The 24297-nt window shown below is 40.8% G+C and overlaps 1 protein-coding gene across 1 annotated transcript in view; it reads left to right on the top strand.

The window, feature by feature from the left end:
- Positions 1-24297, top strand: part of DLGAP2 (DLG associated protein 2) — a 467238-nt gene that overhangs the window by 365362 nt on the left and 77579 nt on the right. The window contains exon 5 of the mRNA XM_054195364.1: positions 14316-15385. Coding sequence (XP_054051339.1) covers positions 14316-15385 — 1070 coding nt within the window. The remainder of the gene's footprint in view (positions 1-14315; positions 15386-24297) is intronic.

Here is a 24297-nt window from a genome sequence, read left to right as displayed (position 1 = left end):
TTGTCCACTTGAAAAAAAATGTTTTGTCCAAATGTGTTTGTCCAAATGAAAAAAAAGCTACAGGCAAAGTTCCAAAGATCAGAGAGACGGATGTGTTAAGGAAGAGGTGGAAGAACTTTCAGGCATTTTCTTCCTTAATTAAAATAGAGTAAGAGGAAAACTACAGTTAAACATGGGGGTCCCTAGGAATATCACAAGTGAATCCTGTGGAGGAGTCATGGAATGAGCACCTTCTTGGGTTTTTGGGGGGTTTTTTTTGCCCTGCTGCCCCATTTCACAGCATAAAGGAAGGAGTTCAGATGCCCCAGGGTAGAATTCACCTCATCTAACAGTTGGAAAGTAATTCAGATGTAGATGTCTAAACTGTAGATATCTGGACTTCCTTTAGAGTCAATGAAGGGTGATAGACTTTTCTAGGACATGGCAGATTTGGCCTACTTTAGAAGCTTAACTTAGGGTGGGATGAATCATGCCCTAGAAGTATGTCAAAATTGTTCTCCTTCCCATTTGGTTGAGAAATAACTGCAGAATTTCTGAAGCCGGAGTAAATGATCTATGAGTCGCTAGTATTAAATGGCAGGTGTCTACAGGAGTAAGGACCTTCATACGAAAAAGGTAATCAAAGATTAATACAAAGATACGCTCTAAACTGATCAATCATCCAGCACCCTGATAAGGAAAAAGATGGTGGATTAGTCAACAGAGATGAGGAACAGGAAAGTAAAAAACAAGAATAAAATCAGAACCAGACTACAAAGCTAAGCTGCTTTCGAAAACGTCAGCTATTCATGGACAGAGGACTGAAAATTAAAAAAATGCTAAAAGCGAGGAAAGATCTGTCCTTGCTGCTAAATTTTGGGTCCCTATTGGAGTCCTCTGACTCTGAAAGTAAGTACCAAAGATCGCTGGGTAATGAATGGAGAGAGGTGGATAGCTTTAACATTTTCAGAAGGAAATCCTGTCCTCCTGACTTAGTTACCAAGCTGTAGATGGCCAAAATAGGTGGACTGAGTACCATCAGTAATGTAAAAACATATGATGTCCTGTTCTCCCTTAGACAGAACCAGTGTAAAACAAGGAGCATAATACGGAAGATGGAAACTGTGAAGACTTTTATAAAAGTTTTGGGATAGTGAAGTTCAGTGTAGACGAGTTCTGTAGTTACGTCTGCACTGGTGATTAACACCTCTACAGACAGCTGGAACGTACCTGTCTGTCTGTCCCCTGGTGTTGTGTTCCGTTACTTGAAGATCTGAGTTCAAATTCATGAACTGAACATAGCATTTGTGAAAAAGCTACAAACTATTAGATCTTTCTCAGTTTCCGCTTTTTCTTGCTGTTGCACTTGTATATATTTAAATATTCATTGAAGAGAAATCTGAATCTGGGTGGATACTCTAATCACTGGGCTATGGAAGTGGGCTCTCTCTATATATATATGTGTACACAGCCCCATGACTATGTAATTAATTTGTATGAACAGCTTCAGTCTGAAGGACTGCTAGAGACATTCATTCCTGAAAAAAACACAGAACGGACTTTCCTCGAGAAGTAAAATAATTGCCCCAAGTCAAGGCAGAGTAGAGATGGTATTCTTTAAGGTAGTTCTAAGTGCAGGGCCATTCATTATTCTAGACTCTGGTAACGGCTCACTGTCCCAAGAAGCTTCAAGTTGCAATCTCTTGGGTACTGAAAAAACTCTGGCTCCAGGCCCTTGTTTGTAAAAAGGGTTTAATATTTCCTAGTGAAATTTCAGGGCTTTGGTGGGGATTAATTAATGTTTGCACAGTATCTCACCAGAGTGAAAATGCTGAATAGTCACTAAATAATATTGTTAATACAATGATCCACTGCCTTAATTGGGAAAAGGTATCAAGGGATGGGACTGCTCTCAAATCTTTTACATTATTGATTCTATAAAAGACCTCATTAGTTAAACCAGGCAGAAATGCAATGGATTCCTTCAAAAAAAGCTTACCCAAGCATTTATAGTCTTTTCTCAAGAACAATATTTCATAGCTTTTCCATTCCCGTTTACTTGTTAACAGAGTTCAGGGTGCTAGGTAATGTCATGGTTACAAGATTCCCGCTCACACCAAAAAGTCCTATTCTTTTCAGTAAGAATATCTGAAATAAGCAACCTGATAAAGGTAGCAGGGCATGGTGGTAGGAGCAAGAGATCTGACGTGCGTGATGCCAAGCAGCTTACTCTAAGTCTCCTGGAAACTGGAGTTCTTCCAATTCCAAGCGTTCTTCTAGCCTGTGGTTATAAAATCTGGAAAATGCAATTTATTAGGAAATAAACGTTTTATGAAACTACTCTTTTCTATGCAAACTGGAAACTTCTAACAATCTTATTTACTTTAGGCATGTATAGGGTAAAGCAACAATTTGCTTCAGTTGTCAAAAGCAAATAGTGTGATCTTAACAAGAGACACATGGAACACGTGCCATGTTTCAATGGCATTCAAATAGGAAAAGAAAGATGTGGACAGGGAAAATGGGACGAACTTTTCTTTAAATATAGATTTCCATAGGTAGCACATGCACAGAGTAAAGAGGGAAAAACAGACAGATTATTGAAAAATCATTTTAACTCCTTTTTATAGGCAAGGAAAAAAAGTATTTTACACAAGTTTAACACTTACCAGCTTCTAACGTTAAGCAAAGAAAGACAACCCACACTAAAGGCTTTTTGTTTTCTTTTCAGGAAAAAGTTGATGTTAAAAGAAAAGGGTAAAACCTATAAAGCAGGCTGCAGTTACTAATAATGCTCTTAACCTGCCCCAGTTGCAAAGTAAAGTGTAAGGGAGTTTAAGGGCAGGTTATGAAAATGTATTTTTATTTCACAGTTGATGCAGTCGTGCTTTTGATTAATTGGTGTGGTTCAAGTGTCAGACAGTAACTCATGGTTATTCAATCACTGTTGATTGCATGATCACGCCTTTATGACCTTACGTGTTGAAAGGAAGAAGGATACAGCCATTCTTGAAATAAAAAAAATAAATGAAGGCCTGACTTTCCAGTCTGTCTGTCTTTCTACCTAATTATCCAGCCTTCCTCAGTGCAGTCAGTGTCTGAACACTTTGCACTTCTCGTGGGTTTTAGCTTCATATAAAAGGCACGACAGGAAATTTTCCCAAGGGGTTGGCAGTGCGCCCTTGGCTCTCCTCTGTGCCAGATCCGTGCCCCGGTCCACCTTCCCCCAGAGCATCCAGGGATGGTTACACAGCTGCAGACTTCGACTGGAGCTGGTGGGACTTCAGTCAGCCACAGGGCTTAGCCACACAGAGTAAACTGCTATAGTGACACTTATCCCTGTAATTAGCAGGCACGGTAACCAATACTTTAAATTCTCAGATGGGCGTTATCCCAGAGACTGAATGTTTCCCAGCTTTCTGACACTAACCCTCGGAGATACACAAGTTACTTTTATTGTTGTGCTATGGGGAACTGCGGTAGGGAGTCTACAAGAGATATCCTCAAAGGTTAACTTAAACCCAGTGGCCACTGTCATCACTTCCCATGGCCTTATCCTGCACCGTACAAAGAATTTGTGGTTGGACAGGAAATCTTGACTGCAGATTTCTCAAGTTAATCCTCTAACCACAGGACTATCTTTCTTCCATATAATAAAAATATGTAGACAGGTGGTTTGGTATGGAGATATAAAAGTCTTTTAAACTTACAAAAGGTTTTAAATATGAGATGCCCCAATATGTCTCCACGTCACTGTCTTATTTGCTTATTGTGACTAGATGAACAGATACTGACAAAAAAGCCTTTTTTTTTTTTAATTCCATCGTACCTTGAAATAATTCCACTTCAAATCCTTCCTTTTCCTCTACCCAGAAACTGTAGTGTAGAAGTTTACTGATGTGAGGATCAAGACCACAGAAAATGTTAATGAAATAATGGGGAATGTTTTTCAGAAAATAAATTTTGAACTTTAAATTCCTTTTAGTTACGCTTGAGAGCTTATTCTGTGAATTACTTTCAGTCATAGAACAAAATCATATCATACAGCCTGAGCCTCACATAAAAACATGTTAACTATCCTGCATTTTATTTATAGGCCGTTGGCAACAAATGCTTACTAACAATCTGCAGACCAGAAGCTATTTCTAAAAATTAAACACCTCATAATGTCAGATAACACTGCAAAAATCCCATTAGGCCCAAGGTCAATTCGCAAACAGGAGAAGATATTTGTAAGGATGTAAGATTAATCAAATATGTTATTTGTTATGAATTATTCATCCATTTCTACTACAGAATACAACGGGGGTTACGCATTTGTTACTTTGCCAAGAAGCAAATATTTTTGTTGTAAGTGGTTTGTGCATTCTGAAAGGGCTGCCCAGCTGAGGAGGCTCCTAAGTTCAGTTGCAGAGGAAATATGGCTTTTTTGCAAATTGGGAAGCTTCGTCTCATCGTTAGACCACATCTGGACTACTAATCCCAGTGTCTGCACTGGAACGAATGAAAGACTTTTCCAGGGAAAAGCGAGAGAGAGTGAAGAAGAAGTGGGGAGAAGGTGAAACAGCTTAAGTTTCACACTTGGGCTGTGGGATGTTAGCAGAGGAGGGACATTTTTCTCTCCCTCATGCCTCGCTGACCTCTGTAACACCTGGCTGCAGAGCTGATCCGAAACATTTCCTTTCCCATGGAGCGTGCAGTGGCTGCAATGGAGATGAGAGACTGACTCATATGGCTGCTTCCCCGTGCCTGCCTTCTTCACCGAGTGCCTTCACTGTATTGTCTCCTTTCAGAAGGATATAATGGGCAGCCTTTTAAATGTATTCCCACGATGGGCAGCTTAAATGATGCGCTCTCCATTTCCCCAGAAGAAAAGTTACCATTCTCTAGCTCCACGTTCATTATAGGCTGTTTTAGGCTCTATTGAGGGTGGGACAGTTTTCATTGGCACAACCAGGGTGACGAGGGTACTTCCAGCATGGAGGTACATGACCATGGCTGTCTGTCACAGTGCTGGCCACGTAGGTCACTAATTCAGTCTGTCCTCCTAAGGGGATTTGCAGCAGGATAAAGACCAGCAAATATTGCTAATACAGTCCAGGCTTTCTAGTGACTTCAGCTGTCACCTTTCATTGCGCATTTCTTGCGCGATTCCCTTTGTTTTTTCCATCTTTTAATAAAGTCATTTCTCTCCATAAATAATCAGACAGCAGCACGGTAAGATGCCCTGACTCAAACTTGCCAAGGGTGTGGGTGCTTAACACCACCACGTCGTCCCAGGAGCCTGCTTCACAGTTTGACCCTTCACTGCCACATGGAAAATCTGGGTGCTAACGGTTGCGGGACACGGCAATTAATATTTGCAGTGTTTCCCACAGACCCAAAACAGAGCTCAGCCAGGCAGAAAAGAGACGGCACCCTGGTTTGAAAAATTCCTAGTCTGAAGGTTATGGAAAGAGGTTTCTGCCTGTTGCTATGGCAACAGGTTTAAAAGGGAACTTGTCACCAAGCTGCTGTTTCTTCCTGCACCCCATAGGAAAATCAGGATGAGACCTCCTCCATCTCAGTGGGTTGAGCTGAGTAGAAAAGTTCACAACACAATGACAAAGCAGCAAGAGGCAGTGCCAAGGGTGTACAGCTGAGCAGATAATGATGAACTCCGAAAAGTAAAAGAAATAATTGTTTTGGGTCAGACCAAGGCTGAAACTCCAAAATTTTTGGTGAATCAAAAGGCTGCAAAGAACTGATGCTGAAGCAAACAGAAAATCAAATAATTTTCTTCTGTTCTGACAATTTAAAAGCTGTATTGAACGTTTTAAAAAAAAAAGTAAAGGGGATTTTGAAATAGAAAGGTATTTTAAAGTAAACAATCTTATGCTCTGTGGCAATAATCAATGCTTTTGAGAATTAATGCTTAGAATATTTCTTTCCCAGAAGAGCACTCTATAAAATAAGCAAAATCTTTAAAATATATCCATGTTTTAAAGAAATAATAGAAGGAATTTAAAGAAATAATTTAGAAGGAATGTATGATAAATATTTTTGCTTGGATATAGAAACATTAGTCTCCTCATGGGTCCCCTCAGTATTACAGAGGATGGTAAACTTTCTCCGTGATGTATCGTCATAAATAAAGGACAAATTCTGAAGAATTCCAGAAACACTAAGCAAATAAATATTAATTCAAGAAAGAAGTTCATAAATATCAGCATTATTTCTTTTGTTTGATTTTTCATTTAAGAATCAATGATAAATATTTCGTATTAGAAAAGAAGCCTTGGAGATTTGGTAGTTCCATTCAGCTGAATAGTTGGTCCAAGCGGTTTGGATCCTGGGGATTAAATCTTGGCCCCTATGCTATCCACGGCAGTATTTCAGCAGAACCGGTTTCACCCTTCCGTGCCATCGTCTTCCTGACTGGGGACCCTTCTGGGCTTCTAACACATTTATTCCAGCCCAGCAGGAATTGTGCTTTCTGTAAAATACAGCCCTGATTATTACAGGCGATCCTCCTCACGTGACACCAGGATTCGTAGGTAAACTGACCAAGAACTTTTCTCAGCAAATGTTCAGAACTAACCCCGACCCAGTGAGGTTAATGGGAGATTTGTCATTGCCATCGACGTGACAAGGATTTCCCTTTTACTTCTAGAGCCGTGTGCAGATTCCTGTGTATGCAGAGCTGTACTACCCAGTTACTTTGCCTTTCTTTAATTGCTGAGAAAATGGTCGCAGTTTTCATGCCACCAAGGGAAACTGATTGTCTCCTGTATTTGACTAGTAACTGCAACCAGCAAAATTTTCTCCTTTAGGATAAGAAGTCCATAAAGCCAGGCACAACAAGGAACAAAGGAACTTTAACGGTGTTGGGCTAGCATTTCTGGTGTGTATTTGGAAGCACAATAACCAATTTTCTTATATTTAATTGCTCAATGATATTCACATAATGAAGCCCTGGTTGACTCCATACAGCTGTATTTCTCCAGAAGAAAGCTTACGTGTTAGTTAGTTTAGGTTAATCTAATCCTGATACTTTATATTTTTTTAAAAAGCTTCGCTGATAATACAGATTCTGCAAAAAAAATGTTAGCCATAAATAATTTTGTGGACTTACCTCCGTCATAGCACTGTTGAAAAGGCGCATAGTGGCAATGTATTTCAAACTTGAAAAGCACTGTGGAGGTCTGTGTGCTACATACCAATCAATACCAGGACATCATACACTTCAAACCGATGGAAATTAATTTTTCACCATCCTGAGGACTCCCTGCATCCCTCCACTCCAAACCCTGGAGCTTCTTGCAAATCCCATGTTGCCTCTCATGGATATCTGTCCTGCTCTTTGTCATGGTATGGGCACAATATTGTGCCTCTCATCCTCCCCATACAGTCCAAATGCCCATTCTTCCACCCACAAGACATAGGCTATCATCATTCCTCAAATACTGTTTCTACATTTCTCCTTTTTCACATTTTTCCTTTTTTCCCCTGTTCTTCGTGCCAGGCAGCCGGTGTTGTAACCCTGCTTTAACATGTCCCTGGTCACAGCTTTCCCCCGTGATCACAGTTCTCCGCGTTTTTCTTCCTCCCAGTGTATTGTACTACGTGTCCCCTGCAATGCAATACCTCCACCTCCCACCCCGCCACCTCAAAGATCCCATTCGCATTTATCGACAGTTACTCTGCATTCCTTTTACTATATACCCTTTTCTCTGGTCGTGCTTATTTATGTCAGAAATAAATCCCTTGGGATGTTGTATTGCCAGTCTCCTAATCTCTATGTGGAAGATGGATGGAGCTGAAGTCAGAGAACTGTTGTGCTGAACAGTATGATTGGGTGCCATCAAATATTTGTTCCACCTGCAGACATCTGCGTCAGTGCTCGAATCCGTGACTGTGATGAATAAATGGCAGCACTCCAAGTGCTCCTTACTTCTCCCTTTGGGTTTTCTGACTTTGCTCCAAATTGTTATGTTCTGGTCACTGTTGCTGTTTTAGGAACAGAATTTGCATGTCCATTTTTATCAAACACAGGAGTTATAAAAACCATCTTATCCTTGGTCGTTACTCGTCATGCGGTTCCACTGAATTAGCTTGGGCTGTCAAACCATTTTCCATGTTTTAGCATTGGTCATGTGCCTCAGATCACCTAAATTTATATATTTATGATGTAGTTTTCTGCATCGGAACTTGTCATCTACAGCTTTCACTGTGGTCAGCAGAGATAAATATGTACACTAACGGTGGTATTCATCTGACATTTTTTAGATATGTACTTCAGGCTGAGGTGAATCATGCCAGTTCCTCCTACTCCAAAACAAAATCATGTCCAGACGGCATATTTGTAACAACGTTTGGCCCATGTTACCCTTGAAGTCATATCTATATATTGGCTGTAAGAGTCCTATTAACACAGTATGAAGCTATGATGGCAAGAGTTTAACTGTATGGACTGATCCCATCCTGAAAGGAGGTTGGAGAGAGGTGGGTGTTGGCCTCTTCTCCCAGGTGAATAATGACAGGACCAGAGGAAATGGTCTGAAGTTGCAGCAGGGGAGGTTTAGATTAAATATTAGGAAGAATTCCTTTACTGAAAGAGTGGTCAGGCACTGGAACAGCCTGCCCAGGGAGGTGGTTGAGTCACCATCCCTAGAGGTGTTTAAGAAATGTCTAGATTTGACACTTCAGGGCATGCTCTAGTGACAGAGATTGTAGGGGTTTGGGGGTTTTTTTTGTGTGTGTATGGTTGGACTCGAGGATCTCAAAGGTCCTTTCCAACCATGAAGATTCTATGATTCTATATTCTATGATTCTGTGATTCTCTGGCTCTGTTTGTTTAGTCCACTGTTATAAACACAGCCATATGTGCCTTCCGCAAGGACCGCTCAGGATCCTGGACAGAGAGGTATTTCATTTTCAGGCTTAAGTGTCAGAACGAGACAGGAATCCATGTGTAGCCAATGGCTAGTCTTAGTTTGACAGCCCTGGGCATTTTTGCGTTCGGTGTTAGGTCCTCAGAACTGCCTACTTCTCTCCTTTGACTGTGCAGGGAGACTGGGTGCATAAAGTACCTTGTTGGATTAGTCCCGAGCAAGATATTACTTATTTTGAGGCGATGCTACCACTCAAAGTAGCCTGAGATGTTAGATAGGAATTCACAGACAGGTGAGTGCACTGCATGCAGTGCAAATGCAACTCAGTGTAACGTAAAATACATGTCATCTTCTAAAGCTGGAGGTTAAAGTCAGGTAGTCATCCAATCTTTGCAGTTTTATGTAAAATTTATCCAAGGTGTTGTGCTACATAAATAGGTTGGAAATCTCAGGAGACCAGAACAGCAGCTTAAGGCATTTCCAGAATTTCTTCCTTGCGCCTGGCAGGTTATTCCCTCTTCTCAATTCCTGGAAATATTCATTTTCAAGGTTAGAATAAAACAGAGAAAAATGCTATAACAAGTTAATGAGGAAACAGTGCTCATCCAATGCTACTTACTGCAGTCCTTGAGCAGACAAATCTCCAGCTAAAACATTTTATTTATGCATTTTAATATTTAATATGTACTTATTTGATTAATGTAGTTGTTTTTACACTATTTAATAGTTGTATTAGTTACAGGTTAGGCTGTGAGGATATTTCGTTTCATAATACGTTGCAGCACTAATCGAACTGAGTGAAAGCGCACAATGCAGCAGTCTGGTTTTCTCTAGCACATCTTTTTGAAAGCTAGGTTAGGTATCTCTCTTCAGCAATGCATTTTACTGGTTCCACTATACAAAGAGGTGCTTCTTCTCCAATGGAAATAGCACAAATGTTTCAGGTGGGTAAGCAGTTTACCAAGGAGCTTATAAGGTTAAAGCAATTTAAATTAATTTCTCAATAGAAAAAGAAGTACTTTGCAATAAAGAAATAAATAAATAAAAGCAAAAATCAGGCACCATTTAGTTGTTCCAGGAATTATTATTATGCTCCGAAAGCTTGCATTCAAGACGTAACACACACAAAGATTCGAACAAAACGATTTGTGCAGACCTGCATTTCTTTTGAATGTCAGAGAGGTTCCCAGTGTTTTTTACATTGATTCTTTTTAGCAAAGAACAGTGTTCCAGGAACTCTAGAGATGCACAACCCTTTTTTTTCATTGCTTAGGGGGTTTTAGCCCATTTTTCGTAGCACATTAATATTAATTCTAATTCATTTTTTCAAACAATATTCTTGGTCCTTGAACCTCTTGTTCTTCCCTGGGTACTGCCTGGTAGAAGGAAGAAGCTTGAGTGCTCTCAAAATTGTGACCAGTCCCTGAAGACAGGCAAACTAACATCTGCTTGGAGTAACAGAGCAACTCTTTTAGCATCAGAAGAAAAAGCAGGGGAAAAAAGCAGGAAAGGACATGGCATAACAGGGAAAGAGTTGAAAAAGACAGGAGGGGGATGCAGAAATCCTTCCATCTTTCAAGGTTAAAGGTTGACATATCTCCTAAAAAAAGAGCTTCAAGGGATTTGGATTTGGCAGATTTTGGAACTACTGGATTCTCTCTGACATAACAGCCTATGTCTTGGTGTAGGTCCCTCCCCAAGTCTTTATGTAGTACCTGACTGTCCGTTGAAGTCAATTGAAAGATTCCCTTTTGCTGTGATGGAACCTGAAAAAAAGCCATTCCTGTGCTCACATAGTTTTTCTCTGTTCCTATTCCTCTATCTGCTTTGGGTTACGTTCGTTTGCTCTTCTGTCTCCCTTCAGTTCTTTGCTTCTGATGGTGGCACTTTATTTAAGGGACTAGACATTAGTATCCTCAATTACTTTTATATTTTTCGAGTGATTAGCCTAAGACATAGGAAAAAAATAAAAGCTTGTATTTTATTCTAGATACCACTTTTTTCAAGGCGTAAGACTAAATTTCCAGCTCAGTCTGTCCTTAGTGGATAAATCTGGCATTATTTTTTTATACCAAAATCTTAAGCTTCTTTTTAAAGGATTGAGAAAAAAAACATTAATACTGTAGCTTTACGAAGTTTTATGAATCAGCTGAGCTGTGGACATTGACCATAGACACACTTTTAGCCCCTTGCAAATGCTAGAAAAGCATGTTAGCTTAATTGAATTTTAAGCTAGCACATTTTTCTTTGAGTTTCTGGCAGGCTAAGAGCTGGCACATGGTCCATTACACTGGTCTGGTATCACACAGTAATTCATTCCGCCATAGCTCGACTGTTTCTTCAAGCCCTGAAACAGGCCTCCTGACCAAACTTGACTGAATAGTACAAAGCACAGATGACTTGATAAATTTATATATTATAATGCAAAATTCTGAAGATTTTTCAGAGGGTTTGTAAGAAGAAGTAATGGTGCCTGGGACACAGAACAGGTCTGTTGTACCAGGCAGAGCCCAAACCTAATTGGAGTGATAAATTTATATTATGCACATGTAGGTAATTTGGGAGTTTATCTAGTATCAGTTACTCTCTGTGGCAGATTTAAGAGGGGAAAATTACTTTTGGAAAATGCCCCCTCTTAATTCAGTTTTTTAATTATTTTGATTATGCTTATTAAATGCCTATAGCAGTTTGTAACTGCTGTGTTTCAAACAAAAAAATTCAGAAATTCCATGAGGCACATAAAATGCTATAAGGCTGTGAAAGCAATGTACAGAAAATTGTATTTTTCTACAGTTGCACTGAGCTAGTATCATAGGGAGTCATGAAGGATGGAAAAGCTGTTGTTAGATTATCCATTGCTGTGCAATCAAATCATGCTGTCTCATATTCCTAGGGATGTAACAGGATAAAAATGTTTGAAGCTCTCTGGGCTATGTTTGATGCTGCACGAGGCCTAAAGAAATCACCAGGGATTAGCAGTTCTGAGCTAGGGAACTCATTTAAATAAGTTTCTTATTCCTGGCTAATTCCTTTCCTAGTGGATCTGTGCCATGCCCTTCTGCTTGTTTGGGGTTTTTTGAAATGCATTGGTGATTCAGGGACATGGTGCAAGAGTTGCCGAGCAAGGTTGCGACGGAAAGGCTCGGGGTTGACTCTCATCGTGCTGTCAGTTTGACGGAAGAGCCTCCTTCCACCTCTCTGTGGATCACACCACTGGGAAAACAAAAATCAGCAAATTCACGAGCACTTTGGAAAACGTTGCCTGTATTCCACTTTCCTTTTCTGTAAAAGGAGAACGATGCCTTCCACATCTCATGGGACTGTAGGAACTAAAGCAGTAATCTCCATCAGGTGCTTTGGGAACCCTTTATGGGAAGCACGGTCTAAATTCAACGCATGGACCGTTATTATTCCCCTGATAATGTTTGGTAATATGCTGGGTTAAGTACCATTAATTACAGTGCTACTTATGTGGCTGAATCCCAATGCACTGTTACAATTTACTACCTTGTCTATGTATAGCTCTACTTTTAATTGGATAATCAAAATGATGTTATTTCAGAGAAACAGATATATTTCCTTTTTGTAACTACATTTATGCCGGGTATTATAACCTACATAATACAACAGACCGAGTAATGAACAGCAATAAGTTTTTATTTAAATCTGAAAATAGCCAAGAATTAAGTAAAAGAAACTAGTATAAAAACAATAGAAGCAGAAAAGGATATATGCACACACACATCCGTTTCACACCGTGATAAAGTCTGGAGGTGGAAACTGGGCCCTTAAATCCATCTTTGACTTTAGTGTGGTAGGATTGTACCTGGGATGAAGAATACTTTATTGTTTTTTAGTTTAATGCTACATTCATTTTAAATCATTATGTGGAGCTCTGCTGGAATTCGGATCTAATAAGATTATCTAAGCATCTTCCACTCTAGGAAATTTAGAGCATTTAGGTTATGAGATTGCTGATGCTACAGGCTTGCAAGAAATTGCATTGTGAACTGAAGGTATCATAACATAACACTTGTTAATTGAATAAAATTAAAGCGATATGGCTATTGATTTATTTCATGACCATATGCAGGCACTGAGTTTTCAGCAGCAGAGGGAATGTGATTTAGGAGTGTTTTGACATATGTTTAGAAACCCCTCAAAGCTGGCTGCTGTGTTATCTCCAGAGGCTGGTCTCCAGTGTCCGGTTATGCTGTTGTATATAATGAGTACATATTCCCTGGCTTCCATTCTGGTTAAGGCCTTCAACTTCCTTGTATCGGGCACCTGTGCAAGATTATTTAGATTCTTTAGAGCAAATTTGCAGAAAGACTGTGCTAAGTGGGTTGTATAAACACTTATGCATCTGTCTGCTCCTCTAAAAGGTTGTCTCGCACCCTGTGTCTTTGTCTGCTTTTGAAATGTTGCTTAAATAAGCTGAAATTGAAGATGCAAAGTGAATGCAAAAATCAAATTGAAGCATTTCTGTTGTTTTGTTTTATTTTTTTTTTAATTTTCTGTTTGCAGCATTTGACAGCTGCAAGAAATTGCATGAGAGAAAAAAATAATCAAAGGCTTGAGTATCAAAATCTTTACTTTCAAGTTACTCTCATTTAGTAATCATGCTTGTTTAATAACCATAACTTGGAGCACGTGATCCATAGGAACAAATAATGGAGTCTATAAAAACCTGTAGCTTCGACCTAAAGATATTTGTTTTCTCAGGAATAACAGAGAGTCAGTAAATAAATATTTTGTAATTTGGACATTAAAAGGGAAAAGAACTGCCTAATAGAGAAGACTGTACATATATGGGAATAGAGATAATGCTTTCCGGACTAAGGATCACAGATGTTCGAATAGTATGGAATGCTTATTCATGAACTGTTTAGTGATATAAAAATTAAGCTTCATTTCAGCATGTTCATATTCTTTTTCTCTTTGCTGTTTATTATTTGTGTTTATGAACTGTGAACTTGGGATCCTGGAGCTGAGATTTATTTAAGAAAATGAAGTTTAGTTTGTGATATGAAAACGACTCCGTGGAGAAAGGGTACATTTAGATTAAGATACCCTACTGAGAAACCACAGAAATACAAACTAGACCCATGTAACTTAAATGACTAGCCACAAAGCTTGACATGTGAATTCCAAATATCAAATAATAAACTGAATACTCAAATGTATCCATTAAATCTATTTGAGTAGAGTTGCATAAAAAATAGCTTCATAAAATTGAGAACTGCTAGCAGACAATTTTGAAGGAGGGCTGCATTCGCCCCATAAATTGCTCACAGTGAGCAATTTTAACCGGTTTTAAAATGGTGAATGAAATTCCATGAGTGGTGAGACTTTCCATCAAGCTCATAGAGAAAAAATGTTTAGTTTTGTAATATACTTGGATTTTGCAAGTTAATCTTTTAATCAGACGCATAACATAGGTTTTCTCTGTTTTCCTGACAGACCAGCAGTACTCATGGTCGCCTTCTCGGCACTTCAATGAAGAAAGATACTCTCCTGCTCCGAGGAATATGAAAGGATTATCTGGTAGTCGCAACCAACCACAGTTATGTTCAGCTCATACTTGTGGTTTAGCATCCCCTGAAGATTGTGAACACACCCACGACCATATCCACCATGGGCAGGAGCCAAGGCAATCGTATCTTCTCAGCCCCACGGAGAGTTGCCCGATGGACCACCATCGTTGCTCGCCGCGCAGCTCCATTCATTCTGAATGCATGATGATGCCCATGGTAATGGGCGATCACATGTCAAGTAGCACCTTCCCCAGAATGCACTACAGCTCACATTACGACTCAAGAGACGACTGCGCCATGTCTCACGGTAACCCTAAGATTAACCGTATTCCTGCAAATCTTTTGGACCAATTTGAGAAACAACTTCCTCTTCACCGGGATGGGTTTCACACTTTACAATACCAGAGGACCTCAACAGCTGCGGAACAACGCAGTGAGAGCCCGGGAAGAATACGCCATCTCGTTCATTCAGTCCAGAAACTTTTTACTAAATCTCATTCTCTGGAAGGATCATCCAAGGGCAACGTTAATGGAACAAAGGGAGACAGTCGAGGGGACGACCATCATCATGGGCACCATTCCAAGCATAGCAAAAGGAGTAAAAGTAAGGAGCGAAAACCAGAAAGCAAGCATAAATCTGGCATGAGCAGCTGGTGGAGCTCTGATGATAATTTGGACAGTGATAGCACTTACCGAACCCCTAGTGTGGTAAATAGGCACCATGCAGATCATATATCCCATTGCTACCCTGAGGCGCTCCAGGGACATTTTGGGGATCTCTCATTGAAGACTTCCAAAAGTAACAATGACGTGAAATGTTCGGCTTGTGAAGGGCTAGCAATGACCCCCGACGGTAAATATATGAAAAGGAGTTCTTGGTCCACGCTTACAGTAAGTCAGGCTAAAGAAGCTTATCGCAAATCATCATTGAACTTAGATAAGCCTCTGGTTCATCAGGAAATCAAACCTTCCTTGAGGCCGTGCCATTACCTTCAGGTAAGAGGAAGATTTTCTTAATATTTGTAATGGAAAAAGTATCACAGTTAATGCCATTAAGTCATTGTAAAAAATTCAAGGGTAATCTGTGTGTCTCTCCTAACGTAGATCTGTACAGCTCACCTAATGCCGATATTCCATGAAAGTGAGAAAACTCTAGCTTTTGTCTTGGTTTATAGGGCATAGATTAAAAACTAAATAAAACTGGTGTGATATAAACTAGTTTAAGGTCAGTGGATGTATTTTCACCTTTGGAGTTCACACTGAACGTCTCGATAAAATCCATACATTAGACTAAAAAAGGGGCTATTCTCCCCGCAGCCCAGTAGGGGCTAGAAAAAGCCCCTAGATGTGTCAGATATGTCAAATACATCTATAAATGAGTAATTTTAAAAACAGGCTGTGCAAATTTCTATTTTTGTGTTATTTTATTCTTTTTCTCCAGGTTGTTCTAAGTAACAGGTATACTCAATTGCTTTGTCATGATGGTGATTACTCACAAACTTCCTTTTTCTGACTGGGTCTCCCAAAATCGTAATGAACTGAACTTCTTGTGACCATACTATAAGTTATCCTTGTTAAAAGTTATATGGGTACCTCAAGGAGCGAACTATTTCAGGCCTGGTACTCAGACTGTTCATGGTGGTGTTCTGCACGCTTGTTTTCTTTAGCAGCAACCAAGAAGTTCTCACTTTCTCCTACGTTTAAACTTTTATATGGCTTCTTGCTGCCTTTTGCCACCCTAAAGTCATGCTAGTGTAGCCATTTATGATGCTGCACAATGATCTGGATGTTAAAGTGATATGGATTTAAAAATTAGCTTCCAAAATATTTTTTTAGACATTCACATCATTACGTGGCCTAGGTCCAGCACCCATGTATCCCATAGGTCCAGGCCCAGGTATCATTAGCAGGTGAGGGTGTAGAGAGAACTGCAGCGGGAGCAGAGCAGAAAGGAGGGAGTTGCTGGGAGGAGAACTTCTTCAGCTCGCTTTGCCACTGAAAAAAACTTAGTATGCAAATATTCCCTTAGGTATTTTTACCAAGGTAGGCCTGCAAAGCCTACATTGTTCTGAGTATCCTTCTGGAATTTCTTTTTCTCCAGAACTTAACTGATTCTCACATTAACATGAGCAAATCTCCGCTCCAGATAAATGTATTTAGAGATTTTCAGTTCCAGCAAACACAGGCTAGCAACCGTTGTACTTCTGTGCAGAGCTCTCTCCCCTCGAGCAATAGGGGACCAACAGTAATGACACACTTGAAGAACAAGACTTTTTCAAATGCAGACGCAGACATCCAGGATCAATCCTGCCTACTGAAACAGGGGAAGTTCCTCATTGCAGGGAAAGGAAAATAAAGAAATTGCAACCGTCATAGCATTACCATGCAAATGGATTCCAATTTAGACTGACAGCTGCGATATTTCATCATATCCAACTACAGTTCTCATGTATGTAAAACAGTCTGCACTTCCCTGGAAGTTTTTAATCTAACTCAACAAGCTAGAACTGGAAGCGTGTCCTGTGCGGACTTCCATTTGTGTCTGTGTTATAAAACCACAAGTGCAGCTCTGACATTACAGAGAAGTTTAGGTATGGCTAGCTTTTTCCTTACCGTGATGTACTCCTACTTCTACGCAGACAGCTATGGTTCCTCTACATCTCTGTTGGGTTTTGTGCTTTCCTTCTCATCATGTTCCATTGTTTCTCCTCCCCCTCTCTTTACATTTCATTTTTCTTTGCAAGAAGCCACCAGTTTTTACTTTTCGTGGGCCTTCTCCTTATTCCCAATTTATATCAGCATCCTCAAGTGAATGTGAAACACTGAGTTCACAATCTAACTTGGTTATCACTAAGCTTTAGATCAAGACCAGTGGGAAGCGTAGTGAGCAGGAAAGCACATTTTTTGCAGAGTCCTTGTTTTATGCTTTTTGTAAATTTGAGATGACTACAGAAAGAAATTTTCATCCAGTAATTAGGAATGTTCATCCACAGGTAGGTTCATCCAGCTTAAGGAGATGTGAATTTGAATTTTTGCTGCACCAGAGACTTTTACTGCGACCTTTGTTTTTAAGCCCCTTTAAAAATGGGACAGTAGCCATTCGCTATTCACAGAGATCCTATAATAATGGAAACTTGTTAAGACTTGAGTATCAGTTACTACGATAAAGAATCTATAGTTGTGTCCAAAGCAATAATACCAGGAACTCTATAACAGGAATATTCTCATTACAAAATATTAAAATAAAGTATATGTTCCGTAGAATCTGACTATACCATTCAGAGCATAGACATCCTTCAGGCTCAGTGGCTGGCTTATTCACTAGCCCAAGGCCAGCAAACAAATTGAAGGGACTCCATTCTGTCAATGTCATAACTAAATGCTCAGTTTTGAAACTTCTACTTTGAGGGATGCTGTGCAATCACACTGTAATGGTTAAGAGCAGAGATGTAAGTCCCATTATTAGCTCTGCCATGAACTTTCTCTCTGACCCAGGAAATGTAATTTGTTAATCACTGCACACTTCAATTACTCTATCTGCAAAACTAAGGAAGGATTTTTAACTTCTCTTAAGGCAGTGTAAGAAGCATCACTAAATAATGATTGGATAAAAATAATCATTAGGTTCAGAAACTGAGAAAGGGAGAGAAACATGTCAGGAATCCCTAGCCAGGAGAGTTCTATTGCCTTGCTCCAGAATATCTGCAAATGAGAATTCAAGGGATTATGAAACTGATTATGCAGCAGCAGGTTTCCCTGTGTTGCACAAGTGAACAGATTAGCAAAAAACCCCAGGCCCTTCACAAGATTTCTGTTTATAGCATTACAACATGTGAGATTAAAAGACATTTCTCCTGAGTGATGTTAGCTATATATTTTTAAATTTTTTTTTAAAGCAAAGTTGTGAAATTATGGTCCTTCAGCAATCTTATGTATGAATACATGAACGTACCCCAGAATAATAAAAATTTAATTCCTGTGTTTATATTTTAATAGTATAAATTTTTTGTATTTATATATGTACATATATACACACACATATATATGGCTTTTATTCTGCTACCTAGTTATATGAGGACTATATGAGTGACTGTACCCAAGTCACTTTTCTTTCTACTGGTCTCCTTCTTGTTACTTTTTTTTCAACACTTGTATAAAATCTTGCTACTTCTGTTTTCCACCGAAGAGTTTTGATATACAGAGTTCCAAACTGGAAGACCGTGGCGGTGTCGTAGGCCTGTGCTTGAGACCGTGTTTTCTGCACTGTGTTTCTGGGCTCCTATTTTGTCTTCCACAGCAGTTGCTGAGCTGCTTTTTTTTTAAAACTGAAACTCTGAAGAGTCAACAAAGGAAATTTATTTCTAAGAAGCGAGCTTCTACCAAATTCACAGATGCCTGAAGACAGGAAATGAGAAAAGAGGTTTTGAAGGTGTCTGCACATTACCTGCTGAAGTCATGTCCTAGGGTTGGACGCAGGTACTTCTTTAACCTGGCGCATCTCCAAGCTTAGGCTGTGATTCCTCTCTTAGGGTTTCATGTTCCCGGCTGCTCCACAGTCCTTGCAGCTGGGGGATCTCCTGGCACGGGGCCTGCTGTTGTTGAGTTAGAGGTGATTCAGTCAACGTGCCTTGTTCCATCATGGGTGGTCATCTAGTCCTAAAGCGGACAGTTTCAGAAAAATAAATTAGTAGAAATAAAGCTGTATAAAATAGCGATTATTTTTCTCATCTAAAGCTCGGACCGGATTTACATCACTCCTGCTTCAGTGGAGGTGGTGGGAACGTGCAGAGAGAAGGCAGAGGAGAAGAGAGGGAAGCCCCTTTGGGCTCCAGCTCGTTGTTCAATCAGTTTAGCTGTAATGTGAACCAGGTGGTCAACCCGCGCCGCGGGAGCGGAGACCAGCCCTTCATAACTGTACGCTAATAGCATTTCTCAGATTCTTGTGAATGATGAGCAACAGGTTCTATGTATGGGCCTTTAATTTCTGGTTTGCATGCAGACAAATTGAGCTGCAAATGTGTTTCTGAGCCCAAAACACTTCTGTCATCTCACTCCGCAGGCAGAAAAGCCCAAGCAGATCATACATGCAGTAAAGCGCACTTCTTTATAGATTTAGCTATAGCGGCTGCTGCTGCTCTGCATGTCATCTTAATCTTAATATAAAGTGTGCTAAGAAAAAGATAAATGAGTTTTGAGATCTCTTCTGTCTTCATCAGCTGTTTTGGCTAATTAGGCTCAACACATATCTAGGGCAATGACTTTGATTAATTTTACTCTGATATGAGTACTAGTGAGAAGCAAAGATTTTCAACAGAAAAAATGGATGTGAACTAGATAGCTGTGCTAAAATGATGAATACGAAAGTGTCGCTTACAGTTTCCAGGATTGAAATACCCATGAATGCTAGTTAAAGAAAAGTAATTTCTGCAATAAAGCCAAAAGATAGGCAAGAGTATAGCATTCACCATCACTGAAGTTCTGGAGCACAGTGCTACGTGTCACTGCTTAATATTCCTCCCTCAGCCATTCAACAGCCTGCGAAGCAGCAAGCAATCAAGGTAAACATACCGCAAGGTACAGTGAATGAGTCAGCACTGAAAGAGAAAATAGCATGTTGTTCTAAAAATGGCTTCAGCCCACTCCTGTCTTCCTAGTGCATTTAAGTGCTGGCGTCATCCCTCACAGCACTGGCATCGCTAAGCATGGGGGCAGTAATGTCAGCTGGGTTCTCTACAGAATGAAAGGAAAGCACAAGAGCTGGTCTCTTAAAAAAGAAAAAGAAAAAAGCAGCAGTTTCAACAAGGCTCTTTGCTGGTTTAAGTTATGCCTACGTGGAGAAGAGCCGTGAGGACAAGCTAATGGGTAAATAGGCATTAAGCCCTCAGTTACGTTTTTCCAGGAATTCTTCTGGGGGCAGGATGGATTCCCACAAATGAGACTGTTGCCCTCAAGAGGCACGCTGCTGCTTTCCGCTCTCCCTCTGATTTGCAAGGATGGATGGATTTGAACTGAATGCACCTTTCTCAGCACTTCATCTTTGTGAAACTAGATTGTATCTGTTTGCTTGACATCAACCCATACATGAAGTAAAGAAACTGCATCCAATACTCTATGAACTGATGCACACTGTGGAGTTAGCCAGAGTTAGCGGAGTTTTGATACTAGCATCCAAATCGCTATCACCCACGCTGCCTTCACAATGATTTATGACCAGCCACTGCTCCAGAATTAACTGGGTTGTTTCCACAGCAGGAAAAGCTAGTGTAGCTAGTAGGGTATCAGCATGGACACACACTGTACCATTTTGATTTCTACAGCCCATTAGAGTCCCACAAGGATGTCTCAGCAAGTGCTTTACCATTGCAGTCAGGAGTGGAGATGGGCAACGTAATGCCCAGATAATAAAGGAAATGGTGGGAGAGTTAATGGCCCACAGTCTGTTCGCAGTGTCAATGTCAGCCTGCAACATCTGGTGCAGCTCCTGGGGCCACTCTGTGGATTTATTCAGTCTGGAAAAAGACGGATGAGGGGGGACCTTATCAACACTTATAAATACTTAAAGGGTGGGTGTCAGGAGGATGGGGCCAGGCTCTTTTCAGTGGTGCCCGGTGACAGGACAAGAGGTAATGGGCACAAACTTGAGCATAGGAAGTTCCACCTAAACATGAGGAGGAACTTCTTTCCTTTGAGGGTGGCAGAGCACTGGCACAGGCTGCCCAGAGAGGTGGTGGGGTCTCTGACTCTGGAGACATTCAAAACCCAGCTGGACGCGTTCCTGTGCAACCTGCTCTAGGTGACCCTGCTGTGGCAGGGGGGTTGGACTAGATGATCTCCAGAGGTCCCTTCCATCCCTATGATTTTATGATTCTATGATTTATTCCCCAGGTCAGTGAGGGTGTAGTCCCTTACAGAGCAGCAAACTCAGCCACTTGTACGGTCCTTGTCATGTTCTCTCTACCCATCATGTCTCTGAAGCACTGCACTTACAATTTTAAGAACATTAAATAAAAAGGATTTAATAAAGCTGACACTCTCCTGTTTTTACAGAATGCTGATGGTTTCGTGTGTCACAAAAACCAGAATGCTTCTTAAATATCCCTTCCAAGAGGGACAAAAAAACCCCAAACAAACAAACAGAAAATAAATACATTCAATCAATGACGCTGTAAAGCTCTGACGAAACTGTTATCTCAGATCCCTGGTGTCTTGAATTACTATGTTAATCAATGATACAACAGCACACTGCTTCCATGCCCATGTGCTAGGAATCTCGTATTGGCTGAAATGAATTGCTGAAGCTTTTTTCCAAACAAGAGTGGTAAGATTTAAGAGTTAGTATTTTCTTAAAGCTGCCAAAACAAGTGCCTATTACTGCAGAAATGTCAAAGCGAGGAGTAGAAAAGGGAGGCCATGATCCCGCTGCCCTTTAATCAGGGGGAATTGTCCTCCTTTATAACATTAGTGCAGTGTGTTGCCAAATCATTTTTCAACGTTCACCTCACCAAATCTGAAGGCTGACCTTTGCAGTAGTTACCCAAAGGTGTCGCTGAGTCTGAAGAAGTTTTCAGCCGGGAGTAACTTATTATTTTATACACTGGGTCCAGTTGCATCTGTCAAAGGAGACTGCCCGGAACGCGCACCGGGGCTGTAATGACCGCACACCCTCCTGCGCTGCCGAGGGCAGACCCGGCTCCTCTGCTGGGCGGTCTGTACCATTTTTCCTGCAAGGAGGCGACTGTAAAAAATGGTGAAGCTTTCATAAATGTTGATTCAATTTATTTATTTTTTTCCAACTGGTTTTGGCCACCTTACAGTGCTGTGCTTAAAGGTTGTTTTTTAAAGTGGATTTGCACATGTGTTTAAATGGCTGAATGTCTATACCAGTAAGGTCCCTGGTACTTCTGGTAGGGGAACTGATCTTTTCAAAAGCGGGCAGATAGCTAAGCGTTACCTAGTAGCTAGACAGGAAAAAACTACTCATTTCACTCCGTAAGCTAAACAATAGGAGTCATCTGGAGTTAGCTGTTCAAAACTCTCAATCATTAGTTGAAATGAGAAAAATGGATGAGCAGCAAATATACCCATTTTATATAGCCTTTACAATTACTTATGTTTTAAAGACATGCACTTCTTTTTTCAGTAGTAGCCCTATGACAAATAGAAAAAAAAAAAAGTGATATCGTTTCCATCTTAGATTAAATAAGACACTGTTTACTACAGGCCTTCTTTTGGGTCAGTGCTGTCTACGCTGCCTTTTAGGTTCTTCCTCCCTCTCTAGCCCGTAACAGCTCTGCAGCCTTGGAGTCCTTGCTACATCTGCAGTCTCTCTAGTTCTGGAGGTGCCGTGCATTATAAGTATGTTGGGAGCACCTCTCCTTTTCTTCCTTTAAGGGCATTTTTGTCTCTTACTCTCTACTTCTGTGACCACGAATGGACTGTGAGGTCTTGCCCCACTCACACAGGTAATGATAAGGTGACAACTCTCCGTTTCCCTCAATGTCTGCAGTGGTAAAGGCTAAGATATTTCCAAAGGAACCTACAGGTGATTTTGGCTGGTAGGCCACGCGATGATGAGAGTCTGGGTTGAAGGGGCTGATGATATTTTATTTTCCCATTTCCAAAATCAGCTAGAAAAGGACAGAATATTGAGGCACGGCAACGCCTGCGCTGTGCCGCACGGGGCCCCAGGTGCCTGCGGGGGCATTGGAGGTGATGCAGCGAGGCCACGGGGATGCAGGCAACCCCCCGTGAGCAGGAGAACAGGCCTTGCACTCAGGGGGTCTTGTCTCCCACAACTTCATCAGTCAAAAAAACAGGCTGGTTTTTGATTCACAGTTCTGTGCAGATAGCTGGGCTCCATCCACCCTGCAAATGTGGTTCAGGCAATTCAGTCTACCTCTCCCAACAATATCTGCCAGGGAAACTTGTAGTTAGCTTCAGTTGCTGATATTGTGGTCCCTCGGGCCCCGTCTGCTGCCATGTCAGTCAGGCAGCCCAGCTGGCAGGTATATTCCTGGCTCCCCTTTACCTGTGGTGAGTGACAAGCTGCAATCCAGTTTAGCTCTTTAGCCTTCTGAAGCTTGGTTTTAGCAGAATTTGCATTGTAATTAAATTAGTTCTATTTATAGAGAAAGATGTAAAGGAAAATGCAGCTCGGAGCTGGCCCAGAAAGGTGAAGACATAGAAAAATAAACTCTGGGTGCATGACTATGGCAAATTAATTGGCAAAAATGCTGCATATTGTGGCAAGCATGAAAAGTTCCAAGTTTTGGTCTTTGATGCTTCTGCAGACCTACATTATTAAAATAATCGCTACCTTATGCTAGATCTGCATTATCAAACTGCATAGTGTCAGGAAAGGCTCATTGGCACTGCATCCTGATCCTCTGTATCGTGATGTGGCTCAGTCTGTCTTGGGCATAGTTTCATCTAAGCCAGACAGTATTGCCCTAAACAGTTCCCGGGTACAGTTCACGTCTTAGCACAGGCCAGGGACTGTTCCTGGTAGTCACGCTGGTTTGGAGGCAAAAATTGCTCAATAGCATGGGTGTGGAGTGCTGTAGGCCAGCTGACCTCCAGGAGAGACACGTCTTCATGTACTAACGTATGCACAGCCCGAGGGCAATCACGGTACCATTTTCATCCTTCTCTCTCGCTAGCGTTGGTGACTGTGCAGCAGCAGAGTGGGTTGGAGCAACTCACCAGTTCAGCTGAAAACTTATCTTTACTTACCTTTGTTATTGTTGTTAGGGTAATTTTCCAGGCGGCACTGTAAGTCACTTTACCATTACTAGCGTTTCTTGAAAAGCTGAATATTGCTGAAGGAAAACCTGCCCTACGTAAGATGATGGTAGTATAATTTTAAAGCAACTTAAGCTGACCACAGAGCAGCATCCTGGGTCACCTAC

The sequence above is a fragment of the Rissa tridactyla genome, chromosome 3 (genome assembly GCF_028500815.1).
Source record: "Rissa tridactyla isolate bRisTri1 chromosome 3, bRisTri1.patW.cur.20221130, whole genome shotgun sequence".
Lineage (NCBI taxonomy): Eukaryota > Metazoa > Chordata > Aves > Charadriiformes > Laridae > Rissa > Rissa tridactyla.
This window is presented reverse-complemented; position numbering and strand designations above follow the sequence as displayed.